This window comes from Macrobrachium nipponense, chromosome 9 (genome assembly GCF_015104395.2).
Source record: "Macrobrachium nipponense isolate FS-2020 chromosome 9, ASM1510439v2, whole genome shotgun sequence".
NCBI classification, from domain to species: domain Eukaryota; kingdom Metazoa; phylum Arthropoda; class Malacostraca; order Decapoda; family Palaemonidae; genus Macrobrachium; species Macrobrachium nipponense.
The window spans coordinates 14,632,011-14,649,818 of NC_061110.1; the positions used below are offsets into that span (position 1 = coordinate 14,632,011).

Consider the following 17,808-nt stretch of genomic DNA (forward strand, 5'->3'; position numbering starts at 1 on the left):
GAAGTCTTGAAAAAGATTTCTGAAAACTTTGGATGAGAAGCATCACAGGAATCTGAAGGCTTATAAATAAGAAACTTTCAACACATTTCATGGTAAAGGGAAACATTACAAAAAACCCTAAAACTTTAAGCTAACTAGATTTCTTAATGGTCAAAGCATAAGCAATTCTTGGTGGAATAAAAGCATGCAATAAATCTTAAAACTAAAAAGCATCTCAGGCATACTAAAGCAGTTCTGGAATATTAAGCCATATCAGGCAAGTTATAGTAGTACCCCCTAAAATTGTGGTAAGAGAAGAGATTATGGACTACTCTGATGAAGTGTGTTCTTCATTAGATGTTTTGTGTATTTGTTAAATATTTATCTGAAATACGATTTACTTGACAGAAAAAAATGAGAAGAGTAAAAAAAAAAAAAAAAAAAAAAGAAAGAAAAAGAAAACGGTGTTAAACCACCATAATATTAACTGAAATTGATTTCACCTCATCGATACCTGGCCTACATATGCCTATTAAATTCAGTCCCGTTTTACCCATTATCACCAGCAAAATAGTGTTCTGCTTTTTTTACTTGGTAGGTTGAAACCCATGGTCATACAGTCGAATTTGGTCCCTTTATTCATTTGTCACTACTGCCTTAAAATTTTGCCATTAACTGTATGAGCCTGTTTAACGGTTGCTATTGAAAACTATAGTGTACAACGGATTACATAGATTCCAGAAAGCGCTTGAAATGTGTGATTGCTATAACACTCATTCATTTAGAAAGCAGATAGTTAGTTATGAAACTAAGCTTTAGAAAAGTCGTTTATAATTTAACAAAATAAACGAATATTGCTAAGCATAAAGTGAAAATTCAGTTTTCCATTTCATTTATCGAGCAAAACGGTTGAGTAATTCTTTTTTCTATGGGAACTTGGAATTCATTGCTGAGTACACAGAGGAAATGACTAGATTAACAGGAAGGTAACTATACGAAATTCCTAAAGCACCAAAGGTAATGTTGAAGACGAACTAAGTTAGTTTACCCTATAATAATGATTTTCTAACTATTAAATATAAAAGAAAACGGTTTAAATTTTAAGCCAGACTAATGAGAAGTGTAGACTTTTTTCACAAGAAGGCATACATACCTACCGACAGATTTCAATATCTCACAAAAATGAAAGATGAAGAACCAGCAGTAGAATAATAGTGACCATATGATAGAAGAAGAAGTAGAAGTGGAAACAGAAGAGAGAAAGGCTTCTCGTTTTATCATATTCTAGCAAACTTGCCATAAAATAGGCCTACACACATCTTGGCCACATGAGAAATAACTTTCTGTTAGAGATCGGATTAGATTCTATTAGAATGGCACAAAGATGACTTACCTGGCTTTGTTAGGAGAAAAATTAATAAAAAACGGCAGAAAGTGTAATAAATGAATGGAAACCCTTTAGAACACTGGTAACGTTCGAAAATCTATTTGGTGTTTAGAACGTTCGTGCCAGTAATAACAAATATACTTTTAAGCTACATTACCATACTATAGGTTCTAGGGTCCATGAGTCTGAAAAGGAAGAGTCAGCGGAATTTACATAAGAAGAAGAAGAGTCAAATGAATATATATAATGTATATGTGAAAACATCTACTTACTGGCAGGGTCCTGTACTGGTAGACAGGTATGGGAGCAGCATACACCTGAGGAGGCCTGTACTCGGGAACCTTCGGCGGGTAGGGAGGATACGCAGGGTAAGTCGTCACAGGGATTGGCACATAAAGAGGAGCTGGGGTCTGCTGGCTGGAGGGCGGAGGAATTGGCTGCGCCGGGTAGCGGTTACCAACATTCGTACCGGCCACGCCAACGCTCGGATTGCTTCCGTATCCACCCTCGGATTCGTAGGTGCTGGGGGCTTGGTTGTTGCTGCTGTAGCCGCCGCCGGTGGCCGCGTTCTTCAGGCTGCTGAAGGCGGCTGCCTTGGCGGCCAAGGCCCCTGTGACGCCTGTAGGTACGAACAGGGTTAACTGTCTTGTACATCTTCAGCTCCAAAAGTAGTGTTTAGAAACTTGCAACAGATCATAATTTAGAGGTAATGTACAGCGTATCTTTCTTCTGTTAAAATTTTAGGCACCAAAAACATTATATGATTTAATGCTCTTCAAGATTTGGATGAAAATGGAATTGGATCTCTTCCATTGCCCCTTTGAACTATAAAAACTAGTAAATTTTCTTGCTACTTCATGATAACACGCCAGTTTTAACCTTTTATAAAAATAAATGTGGATATTAATCGTAGATTATATTATGAGATTTAACAAGTCAAAAAACAGTAAAAATATCTATCATTTTCCTTCACTGATTTATCTTTACAGTTTTTATCGTCTTTTTGTCTTATCCTTTTTTGTGTAGGTAAAGTCTTCTCAGAAAAGCATTTTCAATGAATTTCAGCTTCGTTCCTTATAATCTTTTCACACTTAAATGAAAAAGGAAATTAATATATTTTCAATGTGTCGCTCCTTCCTCACCACGAACTCCCCCTAGAGACGTACCATTGTAGAGCGAATCCCCAGCATTACGCAGACCACTGATGACGGCAGTCTTCGCCCCAACAATTCCGTTCAGCACGGAGAGCTTCGAGTCTTGAATGTTCGAAAAGAATCCTGGCTGCTCGACTTCGTGTTCCTCCAGGTAGTAGCTGTCGTCTTGGGGGACAGGTACAGGTGGGATAGGTGCTAAAAAAAAAAAAAAAAAAAAAAAAAAAAAAATCAGAATTTACATACACGTTTTCAAGTAAATTATTCAAGTCTAATAGTAGTCTTATTTCATGCATTGTTTTCTTGGCTTTGAAAGAAGAACAATAAATTTTACAAGACTTGATACAGGATACTGAGTATTTGTAAACTTGATTAAGTCACCAGATACATAATTGGAGAGAATATTGGCTCTATTGAATGTTTTAGATACGTACTCTAAGCCTCATAAAACAACTGCTCATATTAAAACGTCAAATAAAAAATGAGAAGTTTCTAATGTGAAAAAAAAATTCTTTCATCAATAATTGTATCTCACTTAAGAGCTAAAAAAAACTTTACTAGAAACATAAATAACTAATAAGCCTAATCCCTAGAACAAAGTATATGAAAACAGCGTTAAACTGCATTTGGCTCTAAAAAAAATCCTTCTTGCATATGCAGTCAAACATCGACTGAAACAGATATATTTTATTATTATTATTATTATTATTATTATTATTATTATTATTATTATTATTATTATTATTATTATTATTATTATTATTATTATTTTTGGTCTATCACAATCCTCCAATTCGACTGGGTTGTACTTATAGTGTGGGGTTCCGGGTTGCATCCTTTCTCCCGAGAAGTCTATCACGTTTCTTACTATGTGCGCTGTTTCTAGGAGCACACTCTTCTGCAGGAGTCCTGGAGCCACTTCAGCCTCTAGTTTTTCCAGATTCCTTTTCAGGGATCTTGGGATCGTGCCTAGTAGTCCTATGATTATGTTTACAACTTCCACGGGCATATCCAATATCTTTCTTATTTCTATTTTATATTAATAATAATAATAATAATAATAATAATAATAATAATAATATAATAATAATAATTATATTATTATTATTATTATTATTATTATTATTATTACTTTCTGATAATCACATCACCTGATCTGGGTGAAGCAGGGAAGATAGGAATTAAACAGATATATTCTATTATTATTATTATTATTATTATTATTATATTATTATTACCTTATTATTATATTATTATTATTATTATTAATTTCTGATAAGCACAGCACCTGGTCTGGGTGATGCAGGGAAGATAGGAACTTGAGGTGTTGCCACAGGCTGTAGGAAGACGTCAGCTGCTGCTGGCTTAGGAGCAGAGTACAAGGTGTTAGGAGGCTCCACTACGGGTTTGACTTCGGCAGGAACACCCCGAGAAGGAGGTAAGTACTCGTCCTTGATGAGAACTGGAGCTGGGGTATATGGAGAGGCTGTGGGTTCTATTGGCAGTGGAGTCTGAAAAGAAGAAGTCAACTGAATTTATAAACTTGTTTATAAGTCTTGGGGATGCAGTTATTAGCCAGACTTTTTTTTTTTTTTTTTTTTTTTTGTAGACCCCAGTAGACACTGGTACCCATTTATAGCTGGGTGGATTGGTGAGCACCAGGACAGAAGTGAGCCACGGTCCTAGCAAACGCTGGTTTAGAGCTGTATTACTCAACCACAAATACGCACGCACACACATATATTTACTACACACAAACACATATACGTATATATATATATTCATAAATATATTCATATATATCTGTATAATACATTTATATATACATACATATATATGTATAACTGAATCACGAAAATTTGGAACGTGACAAATCCATACAAATAAAGGTATCTCTCCTTCGTGGCTTATACCTTTATTTATACACACGCACACACACACACACACACACATATCTATATTATATATATATATATATATATATATCTATATATATAGATATATTTATAATATAATATATATATAATATATATATATATATATATATATATCGAATTAACAAATGTCCCTTAATATCTAATTCGCTCTACCTCGGAATTAATATATTTTCATATATGCTTAACCGAGGGGGAATTTATTAAGCTATAATAGAATTGGCGATCGACAGGCGCGAACCAGCGACCTCCCAATTCTAGGACCGGCAGTGTCGGGGTGGTTTAAGGCTTCACTGCCAGTCCTAGAATTGGGAGGTCGCTGGTTCGCGCCTGTCGATCGCCAATTCTATTATCGCTTAATAAATTCCCCCTCGGTTAAGCATATATGAAAATATATTAATTCCGAGGTAGAGCGAATTAGATATTAAAGGACATTTGTAGTTCGATATATGTATATGAATCACGGTAATGTGGTAGACATATATATATATATATATATAATATATATATATATATATATATATATATATATATATACATACTTACACACACACACACACACACATATATATATATTATATATATATATATATATATATATATATATTATATATATATATATATATATATATATATATATATATATATATATATATACATATATCTATATATATATATACACACATCTATATATATATATACACACACACTTATATATATATATATATATATATATATATATATATATAGATATACGTATATATATATATATATATATATATATATATATATATATATACATATATCTATCTATATATATATATATATATATATATAGTATATATATAGATAGATATACGTATATATATATATATATATATATATATATATATATATATATATATATATATATATATACATCAGAATTTGGAAAAAAGTCACTGTCGATGTATCAATAATAAAAGAAATAAAAACATATATGTTCATATTTTAGTTAGTTTCAGGTTTCCCGATTTTGCCTATTAGTATTCAACTCAGTATTTAACACAACAGATTCTTATAAGGTAAGTGCTAAGCAAGCACAAACATGCACAAATAAAAATAAGTTTAATCTTGACTTTTTTATTTATTCATTTATTTATCTTACCTTCACAGGTGGCAAATAGCTAAGAGCAGGTGGAGGAATGAACTTCGCTTCAGTCTTTAGCTCCGGTGAACTCAGAAAGTTGTTCCTGAAAAGAAACAGTAAAACAAACAATAAATTCATTTTATCAATTGAAAAAAGGAAATGAAATACAATAAAAATAAACTTAGAAATACAAACTATCAGATGGAAGCTTGGCTTTTAAAGTTGCTGGTTTATTAAAGGACTTCATTCAAAATAATGAGTTCAGTGTAAATATATGTAAAATATTTGTATAAAACGTTTTATATTTATATATTTTTAATATATATTGACACTGACATCATTGTGAATTTCTTCATCATTATCTTTTGTATTTTCAAGACGAATAAACAATCCAATGGAAGCTTGCTTTTGAAAGTTAATAAATTTTTTTAGGACGTCATTGTAAATAATAATAATCATGTAGCATTTTACTTCATATCTGAGTTAACGAGAAAAATTTGGCTGACAGAAATTAGATATAAATATGGAATCTTCTTTATACCTTAGCGACCGAGAAAACTTTGACTGACAGAAATCAGATGAACTTAAAAATACATATGATGAAATAAAAAAATATAAAAATAATAAAAACGAAATAATAATAATAAAATAATAGTACTAAAAGTAACGTACTTAATCCATGCAAAAATAAAAATAATGAAAATCAAAATTAAAATAAAAGTAATAAAAATAAAAATAAAACTTATTTAAGAAAACAAAAAAATCAAAATGATAAAATAACGAAAACATCGACTTACTTTCCTTGGATCACCTCATCGTTCGTCTGGGCAAAGCTGTCTTTATTTGGGGGGACGAGACCCCCATCTCCAAGTTCCCCCCTTGTGATCACCTCGATGTCTCCCAGTTTCTCCCCCGTGGCAAGTGCCAACGTTGTAGCCACAGCTAGAAGGTAGTAATGGGCCCTGGAATAAATTACGAGCATTAGTTTTGATCATTTTGAAAGAATACTCATACTTATATGTATAATTGTATGTATACTGTGCGGAATAAACATACGCATACTCACTCGTATATGAATTAGTATATAAAAATGCGGGGGTTATGTTCTTAGAAGGAGGAATTATATGTATAATTATATGTATACTGTACGGAATAAACATACGCATACTCAATTGTATATGAATTAGTATATAAAAAATCGGGGGCTATGTTCTTGGAAGGAGGAAACTTGTTTCTCATAAGGTTGAACCAAGAGTACTGGTCAGAACGTAGCTAATCTGATAGACAGCCACAATATATATATATATATACTATATATATATATATATATATATATATATATACATACATACATACATATATATATTTATATATATATATATATATATATATATATATATATATATATTCTCGAAATCATAAGAGGTCAAGTTGTTTAGACAGAAATAACATTGACGAACGAATATGAAGGTATGAATCCCGACCGGTTTCGTCTAATTGAGACATCCTCAAAAAGGCGACCGTAAAGTGGTAGAAATATGCGATATATATATATATATATATATATATATATAATATAATATATATATATATATATATATATATAGACACTCGTATATATGATATGGTGACAATAGGAAAAATTTACAAACAGGGGAAAAATTTGAACAGTAATAAAGGACAGCTGGGTTAGGAACGAAGATTAGGGGAATATCCATCAATGAAGTTTTTGACTGAACTATATAGAAAAGGGTGTGTATGAAGCAGTGATCGTGAGGTAACTTGAAAAATTTACTGAAAAATATAAGAATTTCACTGTCTTTTATTTACGCTTTTATGCATAAAAGCTCTGCGGGACTCCATGTTCAGGGGTTAACGTAAGAACATATTAAACAAAAGGTGGTAAATTCCCCAAGGAATCAGTCCTGTACTGCATCATATACACCCTTTCTACATTGTTCAGTCAAAACATTTCATTAACAAACAATATCTTCGTGCGGAGCTTATCCGTAGAATGACCAAAAAAAAGTGACAATTACTCATCAGTCAATCAAAGATATCGCCTTGGAAGCTCTTCAAGTATAGTAAAATCTAAGGCAATTGTTCTTAAATGTGTTGCAAGAAGTTTAACAAGGGACTATTTTCCTCTATCACTAAGTGTGCGTTCAGTAGCTCTTGCATTCTGCTGGTAGATGTGGAGGTATGAGTAGTATATTTTCATCTTCATATTCGTGGCAAAAGATGGATAAGTAACTGTTTTCTGCTGTAACATAGTGTGCGTTCAGTAGATCTTGTATTCTGCTGGTAGATGTGGGAGGCGAAAAGAGCAATTTTCTTCCTCTTTGTCTTCGTCCCGTCGTAATTATCATTCAAAACGAAAATATATTGGCGCGAAATAAGCCTAAGAGGCCATTGGCTTCCAAAGCAAACTTCTGCTGATCATAATGCGCCAGAGAAATGGCGTCCGATCACGTATGAATCTATGAAATGGCAGTAACCTTGGTGCGTTTCGAGAAAAGAAATCGCTTTGCATTTGCTATTTAGCAGTGCCGCCTTCCGTTAAATATCTAGATTAATGACAATAAAATTTACCATTAGGTCATAAAACAGTCTGAAATAATGATAATAGCAAGAAAGATAGAGGACTCTTCCTTATTGGCTGTTAACAGCAAGGATTATGATGACGCACGTTATGGTCGTTGACTTATAGAGGTTAACGACTGCTCAGGAATACTAATTGCCCAGTTACTTATAAGGCTTCTTTAGGCTTCTTGATGATGCGTGCGCGACTCCACCATAGGACTAAAACAATTACCTCCCGGGCTATGAAATATCTCTGGGAACCTTTCTTGGTCTATTTAGAAACGTTCACTTATATGTTCAGAGTGTTATGTTCAATGTCCTGGTTCGGTTGAGTTTTCACTCAAATTTGCGTGTGCTTTGAAAGGAAATAGTTTGAACTTGATGAGGGAACAGCATTGCATTAAAACCTAAAGGTGTGATTTAGTCAAATCTTTTATTGTGTATGTTCAGTTCCTTACATATTTTATTCTCCTCATTTTTACCTACCCACGTCCGGCGGTAGTACGATCAAATTTATGGCTGTGGTTCCAAGAAGTCAGGGATTGCAAGTCAAGTTCACGGGACTTCGCTTTGTTTCATAAGCATAAATAATAATAATAATAATAATAATAATAATAATAATAATAATAATAATAATAATAATAATAAGAATAATAATAATATAAAGAGTTTTCTCTATTTTTCTGATAATTTGTCTTTCATAATCTGCGAGACTGCTAAGTAATTGGTCTATATTCATGGTGTTATTGTGGTATCTTGAATGTCAAGGTCTGGTATTATCAATACTAAAATATATGAAATTATATATATTTCCTTCTGGTTGTATTTTAATATATATCCGGAGACTACAACGGAATTGTAGATGGTGATCTCCGCTACAAAATCGATAGTACAGTATTTTCTTATTATTACTGTATTTCCTCTAATGTCGACAACAATAATAATAATAATAATAATAATAATAATAATAATAATAATAATAATAATATTAATAGCTTGGCAGAAGACTCAAGATCTTGCCCAAAAGTTGAGTGTCGAAGGTATGGGCAAAGAGGCTGATAACAATCTGGAGACATCTACCTGGAGAGAGGCTGGTTGCACGGTTGTTTTCTCAGGAGAAACCAATAGGAAACTGACCTCCCACAAAAATGATTCTCTAAGATCAATTTCTCATTTCTTAGGTAAATGATTCTCTCGCTAAACAAATTAAAAGTTCAAGTTCTCGTTTGGACCTTAAGAGTGCTCCGTGGTAGAGGAAAAATACGCTCTACTTATTGCAACTAGGCAACAAACGCAATCAGCCGCTCTCTGGAAAGGAGCTGGGGGTCGCTGGCCGGCTCGCGGTTCAGCGGGAACGGGATTGGCTAGGCGACGGCTCGCGGCATCTGGTGGAACGCGGGACTCGGAAAAACCCATGACTGGATAATGCTGGCTGTTCTCCTGAAGGGCAGGGTACTTTGACCGCCATTCCTTTGCCGACATTCATTCACCTTCTCGGATCGGGTGAGAGAGCAATCATGACCTCCAGATGTCGACGCTTCCGGGGTACATCTGATAAATAATCGGCGATGTCTAGCAGATATTTATTGTCTTATAACCTAACCATCCAAAGAATGTATGGCGTCTTGTGGGTTTTTGGTTTATGTACGTTCTTTTACCCTTAAAAAATATACGTCTGTTACCGAAGAAGAAAGGAATAAGACTAAGATAATGGCGAAGACAATGACGGCGTTGAAGAAAAAGAGGAATTGGATGAAAAGACGAAAAAATATGATAATAAAGATGGGTAATCAAATAAAGCTTTAGAGAAATCCAAGCCATTTAATCAATAGAAGAATGAAACGGTTGTACTTTTGGAACCGTTTCTTTCTTTCGATCTTTCTTTCTGAAAAGGACAATTTTTCACCTTTCTTTAGCCTAAAGAAAGGTGAATCTCTGGAGAAAGTTGGGCAGCACGAAGAATGAACTTACTGGTGCGTGGTCCTGAAAGCTCATATGATATTGATTATTATTTTTAATATTATTATTATTATCATATTACAGATCCATCTTACTGAAGCCATCTAAGAGAACTTTCCAAACTCCCGTAGAACAGAAAGCCGTAAAGAAGAACAGACGAAATCCGCTCAAAAAACAAAGAAGAAGGAGAAGAAGAAGAAGAAGAAGGGGATATGATAATGAAAATCAGCAATTTCAAACTAACAGCGAACTTAGCTGGAAGACGAAACCAAGAAGAGAGAATTCGAGAGAAACCTCCAGGAAGGTGAATTTTTCAAAGAACCAGTTAAGATTTTTCCCATTCAATGGACAGGTACCGAGACTACCTGTTTAAGAGTAGGATGAAGGCTGGACCTACTCATAAGTCTCAGCGGGTCCTGGATGAAGGATATACGGATCCCAGTAGGACTTTACATTTCCGCCGGTGGTCAGTATTATTTGTGAAAGTCCTGTGACATTTCCTGTGTTTAGGCCGATTTTTTTTTGGAGTCATGGAAAATACTTTGATCTTGCAACTTCATTTCTGGACATCTCCTGGAAAGTGGAAGGCTTCACTTTCATAGGCCTAGGCCGTTTAAGAACATAAAATTGGCTTTTGTTGATATATACATTTATACACACACACACACACACACACACACACACACACACACACACATATATATATATATATATATAGTATATACATTTATATTATATATATAATGTTATATATATACATTATCTATACATATCTATGTATGTATAATGTATATGTATAGTATAGTATAATGTATATGTATATAGCACCTACAATTCTTTTTCCGCGCTCTTAACCGACACTTAGTTTTAGAGCCGAGAGAGAGAGAGAGAGAGAGAGAGAGAGAGAGAGAGAGAGGAGAGACAGTAGACAGCGGACGGGGTCAAAGGAATGGTTAGAAGGCTAGAAAAAAAGATTACAAGATGGCGGAGGTTGTAGAATGGGGAAGTGGCGTAACTGTTAGAACCTAGATAACGCCAGAGGGGGCTGGGGTGTGGAATGGGGGTTGGGGGGTAGCAGAAGAAGAAGAAGGAGAAAAGACGAAGAAGAAACCTGTAGGCTGCCATATCAACATCTGGGAATTTACGAAAAGCGGTGGGGCCTCGAAGTACTCCAAAGAAGATGGCCGCGTCTGATGCGTGCGTCTGGTCCTCTGGGATTCCCGTTTTGAGACTCTCTCTCTCTCTCTCTCTCTCTCTCTCTCTCTCTCTCTCTCTCTCTGTCTCTTCCTCTTTGGTTTTGACCTTAGCCAGATCACCTACTCTGTATCAAATTGCTGTCTTTTTTTCTCTTTTTTACATAACCGGTTACATCCGGAAGGCCTCGAATTCATAGGCTAGAATCCAGGCTAATATTAGAGCGACAATTTTTTGTCTTTTCTGTGTAATAACTTAATTTTTGTAAGATTTGATTTTATTTCTTACCTGTAGGAATCTTGGTGTGGTATTTTTGGCTGTTCTTGACTGATATATCATTTCTGCTATTCCCATTATGTCTATGGGAATGTTGGTAATGATTATAACGATCGTTCAGTTGAATCAGTCTCTGTGATGATAATTTTTCAAAAGACTTATAAACAAGTCTATAGAAACTGACATGCTGAGAGAGCAGACTTAATATAAACCTAAGAGTCAAGTGAGCTAAAAGGATCTGCAGCTCATTCAAACATAACACATTGAACTCCAGCGGCAGAATGAAGCCAAAACTAAGGAGGCTGTAAAATGGGAATAATCTAATATGATGGTCGGCTGGGCATCTGTTTGATTCCTATCACAGAGTGACGTCACGAAAGGCCATCAAATGCCCATAAATCAAGCAGGATCTTTTAGAGAGGCGGTGGGAAGAAATATACAAGTGGCAGATAAGGTAACTGGTTTCGTCAGGATCCAAGATGATATCAGGCTTCGCTGAGACAAGACATCCGATTGTCACAAGATTTGTGAAGAGAGGAATAAGAAGTCACAAGACTGGGAGGGGGAGGGGGGTGTTGTAACATATAACAGAACGGTTCGAGAAAACCACGTAAAGAAGCTTTTTCTTGCTAAGGTCGTGTGATCTCGAATGACTATGGTCATGGATGTCGGATATCTATTTTAGATTAAACGTTTCGGATTGAAAACAACAAATAAAGGTAAAATCATAAATGTTTTAATCCATTTAGGATGTAGGAATATTACCATTCTTAGAAGGAATCAATTTATGTATCGCAAAATATAAAAGGTGCAAGTAGAGCCTTATGCAAGTAAGGGCGTCTTCTTACTAACCAGTCTGTACTCAAAAGTGGCCATTACTTGAAGCAATAAATCATGACAAAATTTTTTTTAACTCAGAGACAAAATACGCCGAAACTTAGGACGTCATGTAACCCGAAAATGACCCCAGTAAGATGACACCTTGAGGAACCACGTAGGAAAACTGAAACTGTATAATACTATAGCCTTGGGTGTTGAAAAACACTTCGTGGTTAATATTAGAAAGAAATAAACGTTTGATAAAGGAATAAATAAATAAAACAGTTTTTAATTAATTCCGAAAATGTAAGGAGTGATAGGTTGAAATAATGTACCAGAAGTGATAATACATACTATAATATATATATATATATATATATATATATATATATAATATATATATATAGATAATAACAATTACTTCACTATACTATGACCGGAAATAGTACGTCAATTACGAAACTATATACATAAGCAAAACTGTATTTTTGAAAATACGAAAAATTTAAATGTGGGTGCTTGCGACCGTTTTGCACGACTGTCCTCTTTAGAAGACCGTGTATACGACGGTCCTCTTCAGCCACTCGTCGGCTTTGAAGAACCGTCATGCAAACGGCAGAAAGCTTCCATTTTTAATAATTCTTGTATTTTGAAAGATACATAGGACCGTCTTGCAAACGGTCGAAGACTCCCATTTATAATCATATAAGTAATAAGTGCGGATTTTTACTTATTAACACAGACAAAGACAATTACAATTACAACCAAATCCACCACAGACACTGAACACTTTCTACCACAAGGAATCTCTTCACTGGAAATTCCTGCTGGAAAAACTCTCAAAAGAAGAAAAGAAGAAGATCGTGCGAAGTGGCTGAAGCCGAGTCTTAGCCCAGGCCAGGTAGCTTACGCCTAAAATTAAAAAAAAGTAAGTGAAAAAAAAGTTTATGAGGTCCCAGTTGTCTCGTAGGGGAGAGAGAGGGGGCGTGGGGGTGTGGGTGGGGGTTACCTGGATGCTTCCGGTCTTCTCTCTCACCTTCTTTAATCTCTGTGGGTGTATGGATCGGTGGGCGGCGGGAGTTTGTGGCTGCTTGTATGTGTGTGAATGTTTGTAGTATCTTTATTTAATGGCAACATAAAAAATAGTGGATATTTTTGTATTAGCTACTTGATTATGATAGCAGTGTTAGTTGTAGTAAAACGTATTAATAATGGGCTAAATTTTCTTATGTTTTCATCTATTTTAAGTAATTTGTTTAGCTTTTCTGTTCTGATATGTGATCTACTATTCTCTCTGTATTTCCTACCATTTTGTGTATCATCTTTCAAATGGACACAATATTCTTTGGAAGCTTGAATTTCGAGTCAACTGCTGCTGTAGAGGGACTTTATTATTTTGAATAATAATAATAATAATAATAATAATAATAATAATAATAATAATAATAATAATAATAATAATAATAATAATAATAATAATAATAATAATAATACAGGGTATGCCTTCTCCAATTTCAAGTCAACTGCTGCTGTAGAGGACTTTAATAATAATAATAATAATAATAATAATAATAATAATAATAATAATAATTAATAATAACAATAATAATATAATAATAACACGGGTATTCCTCTCCTAATCCATTGCAAACTCTGGTCGAAAGGTTGTAACCTAAACGCGTTACCACCTTACCTACGAGACCAGCAGAGAGAGAGAGATAGTGTTTCTGAGGGATAAAAAACATTATCCTCTGCGTGAGGCCGCTTTCACCTCAAAAAGAAAGAAAGAAAGAAAGGAAGAAAGAAAGTAAAAAAATAAAAATAAAAAGAGTAGTTTCGAATAACCCGAACGTCAAGTGTGAGTGACGCAGGTGTTTCGAAGCTATGACAGATGGCTTCAAGGGGGTAAATAAGAGATGAGAGAGAGAGAGAGAGAGAGAGTTAAATTATTCTGGATAGGGACAACCCATATTTTTCTTGACGTCATGGATGGGCTTACCTGCCATCGCCAATGCTTGATGAATCCTAATGAGGACCCGACAATGAATTTGGAATTATTATTTATGAGATGATGTAAAGAATATTTGCTGTAAAAATATTTGCTGTGAAAAACATTTTCTGTAAAAAATATTTGCCGTAGAAATATTTGCTGTAAAAATATTTGTAGTAAAAATATTTGCTGTAAAATATATTTGCTGTAAAAAATATTTGCTGTGAAAAATATTTACACACCATGCCGGCAAACACTTCTTACCATTTCGTATCTGGCAGAGCTTAGCGTTAAAATGGTTAAAATGACTTAGCACATCTTATGAAATACATCAACTTCTTCAGTTGAGCTGAAGTTCTGTCTTTCTGACCAGGTTTAGAATGATCAACATATAGCCCTATAATTACCATATGGATACCAGCAAATACTTCATACCATTAAACATATGGTAGAGTTTAGCATTAAAATTATAAAAAGGAATGAGCACTTCTTATGAAATATAACAACTGCTTCATTTAAATTGTAACTGAAATTGACAAAATACGTAGAAAAAAAAGCCACAGCATAAGGTATCTGATTCTCCTTCAGGTATGCTAATTAGTTAACCGTTTTGGAACCCGGATGTGATAGATGCCTAACGACTTGATTAGAGTCTAATAAAGCTCTGGAACACGGCTGAACTGGAAGTAATTAAGAATTAATGATCGGAGCTACAAATCAGTCAGAAATGAGAGAAAAATTGTTGTTTCAGAATATTGGCTCTTGGCATTTTAATATAGAGCCTGCTGCGACTGTATCTTGGATAATAATAATAATAATAAAATAGAATAATAAAATAATAATAATAATAATAACAATAATAACTAAATAATATAATAACTAAAAAATAAATTTTAAAATTAAATAATAATATAAAATAATACCCGCAGCGCCCTTTTAGATTTTTTCTGTAAACATGGAATCTAAATTGGAAGTAAAGAATTCGAACCTATGTATTTTAATCTGAGGTCAGGAATTATTCAAGTCCATTACCAACCTTATAACAAGAAACAACCCTCCCCCCCAAAAAAAAAAAAAAAAATAAAACCGAGAGAGATTAAAAATATATTTTCTTTTTGAGTAGAAAAACTCGTTTGCCGGCGAAAGCAAACATTATGATCCTCTAATTGGGAGAGGTTAAAAAAAACTGAAGACATATGTTTAAGGAAAAAAAAGGCTGTTATGTGTGAGGCCTTCTTCTGCACGTTGAACGATCCTCTGTTAGTAAACTCATTAACATTCGAACACATAAGCTGCCATCATAAAGAATGCGTTCCTTAATGAAAAGAGACTAACATGTTGCCGTTTCCGTTCAAAGGGTTTGTATTTTTTTATTGACCATAACGCCGGTCGTTGTTAGAGTTAATTAATAGCATGTTGTCTTTATAACCTTGGAAACAATATTGTTTTTTTTTTTAAATATTTTGAAAAGTATTCTTCATATGAGTTTATAAGAAATGATTAATGTATAGATTTCTTTTCCTTTAAAATGTGGTTGTGTACTTGTCAGTGTGAAAATCACTTGATGTATAAAGACACAAGCACAATCATACAGACACACCCTATGTATATGTGTATATCCATATACGAAATTATATAAATATTATATATATATATATATATATATATATATATATATATATATAGATATATTATATATAATATATATATATATATATATATATAATATATATATATATATATATATATATATATATATGTATATATTCATATATATATATATATATATATATATATATACTATATATATATTCATATATATATTATATATATTTCATATATATATATATATATATATAATATATATACTATAATATATATATATATATATATATATATATATATATATACTATATATATGGATACATATATATATATATATATATATATATATATATATATTATATATATATATATAATATTATATTGTGTTTGCATTTTCAATATTTTTACGTACATATACAGACCTTCAGCCAGCCAAATATACTGTGTATATCCATTTACGCGTGACTTCATAATTTATTTAATTTACTCGTATATTTATCTATTCTCGTCAATATATTTTACTGCTGTTGGTTTTTGTTAGGCATACACGTTAAATCTTATTCCGTCAAGGTTTATTTTCTATCTACAACGACCGTTATTGACATGTATTTAATTATGCACAGCTTAAACAATGTAACAATAGTATAATAATAATTATAATAATAATGATAAGAATTATAATCCTATTTCTTTGATAACCCTTTATTTTCATCAAAGAAAATCATAATGTCATTCGCTGTAGAAACAGCAAAATTCTCTCTCTGTCTCTGTCTCTGTCTCTGTCTCTCTCTCTCTCTCTCTCTCCTCTCTCCTAATGTTATACAGGTTCGCCCTTCGCCATCAACGAGAGTAGAAGTTCAAGGGCGTCGGGCATTGCCCAGTTACTCTCTACCCTGGAGGGACTTCCTAAGGAAAGGCCTTATGGATATAACCCCGAGACAGCCGTCCTGCGTGCTTGATACCACTTCTGGGCTCTGGTTTTTCTGGTCTCTCAGTCTCTGGTCTCTGGTCTTTGGTCTTTGGTCTCTTAGTCTTTGGTCTCTGGTCTTTGGTCTCTTAGTCTCTGGTCTCTGGTCTTTGGTCTCTGGTCTCTCAGTCTCTGGTCTTTTGGTCTTTGGTCTTTGGTCTCTCAGTCTCTCTGTCTCTGGTCTGTTGTCTCTCTGGTCTCTCAGTCTCTCGGTCTCTGGTCTTTGGTCTCTCTGGTCTCGTACTCTTTTCCCTCAGTCTCTCGGTCTCTGGTCTCTCGGTTTCTCGATTTCTGGTCTCGATATCTTGTCTCTTTGTCACTCGGTCTCTGGTCTCTCGGTCTGTGGTCTGTTGTCTCTCTGACCTCGATCTGTAGTCTTTCAGTCTCTCGGTCTGTGGTCGCTCTGGTCTTGATCTTTAGTCTCTTGTCTCTCGGTCTCTCGATCTCTGTTTACTCAAATCTCTTTAGCTAAGTTCAGGGGATTGTCGGTAATCCTCGGTTTTGTAACGCCATTTACAGAATCCTGTAAATCAGACAATTGATGCGTTTTTTTTTCGGGAGCCTATGGACCTGAGATGTCTGTAATTTCTTTGGTGGTCACCATTCCAAGTACTGACCAGACCCTGTAATTCTCTGGTGGTTACCCACTCAAGTGCAGATCTGATCCACTGGTATATAGCAGCGCTTTTTTAGTATATATATATATATATATATATATATATATATATATATATATATATATATATATATATATTATATATATATATATATTTGTTCAAACCTTTTAACTGGTATTCCCCTGAGATAATCAAATGCGAAAGTCTCGGCTTACTGA

The 17,808-nt window shown here is 33.8% G+C and overlaps 1 protein-coding gene across 1 annotated transcript in view; it reads right to left on the reverse strand.

Moving 5' to 3' along the window:
• Positions 1 to 17,808, reverse strand: part of LOC135217955 (protein VASP homolog) — a 39,073-nt gene that overhangs the window by 5,359 nt on the left and 15,906 nt on the right. The window contains exons 2-6 of the mRNA XM_064254061.1: positions 6,378 to 6,542; positions 5,599 to 5,683; positions 3,806 to 4,028; positions 2,533 to 2,715; positions 1,639 to 1,985 (exon numbers count right to left, since the gene is read on the reverse strand). Of these exons, the coding sequence (XP_064110131.1) occupies positions 1,639 to 1,985; positions 2,533 to 2,715; positions 3,806 to 4,028; positions 5,599 to 5,683; positions 6,378 to 6,542 (1,003 nt within the window). The remainder of the gene's footprint in view (positions 1 to 1,638; positions 1,986 to 2,532; positions 2,716 to 3,805; positions 4,029 to 5,598; positions 5,684 to 6,377; positions 6,543 to 17,808) is intronic.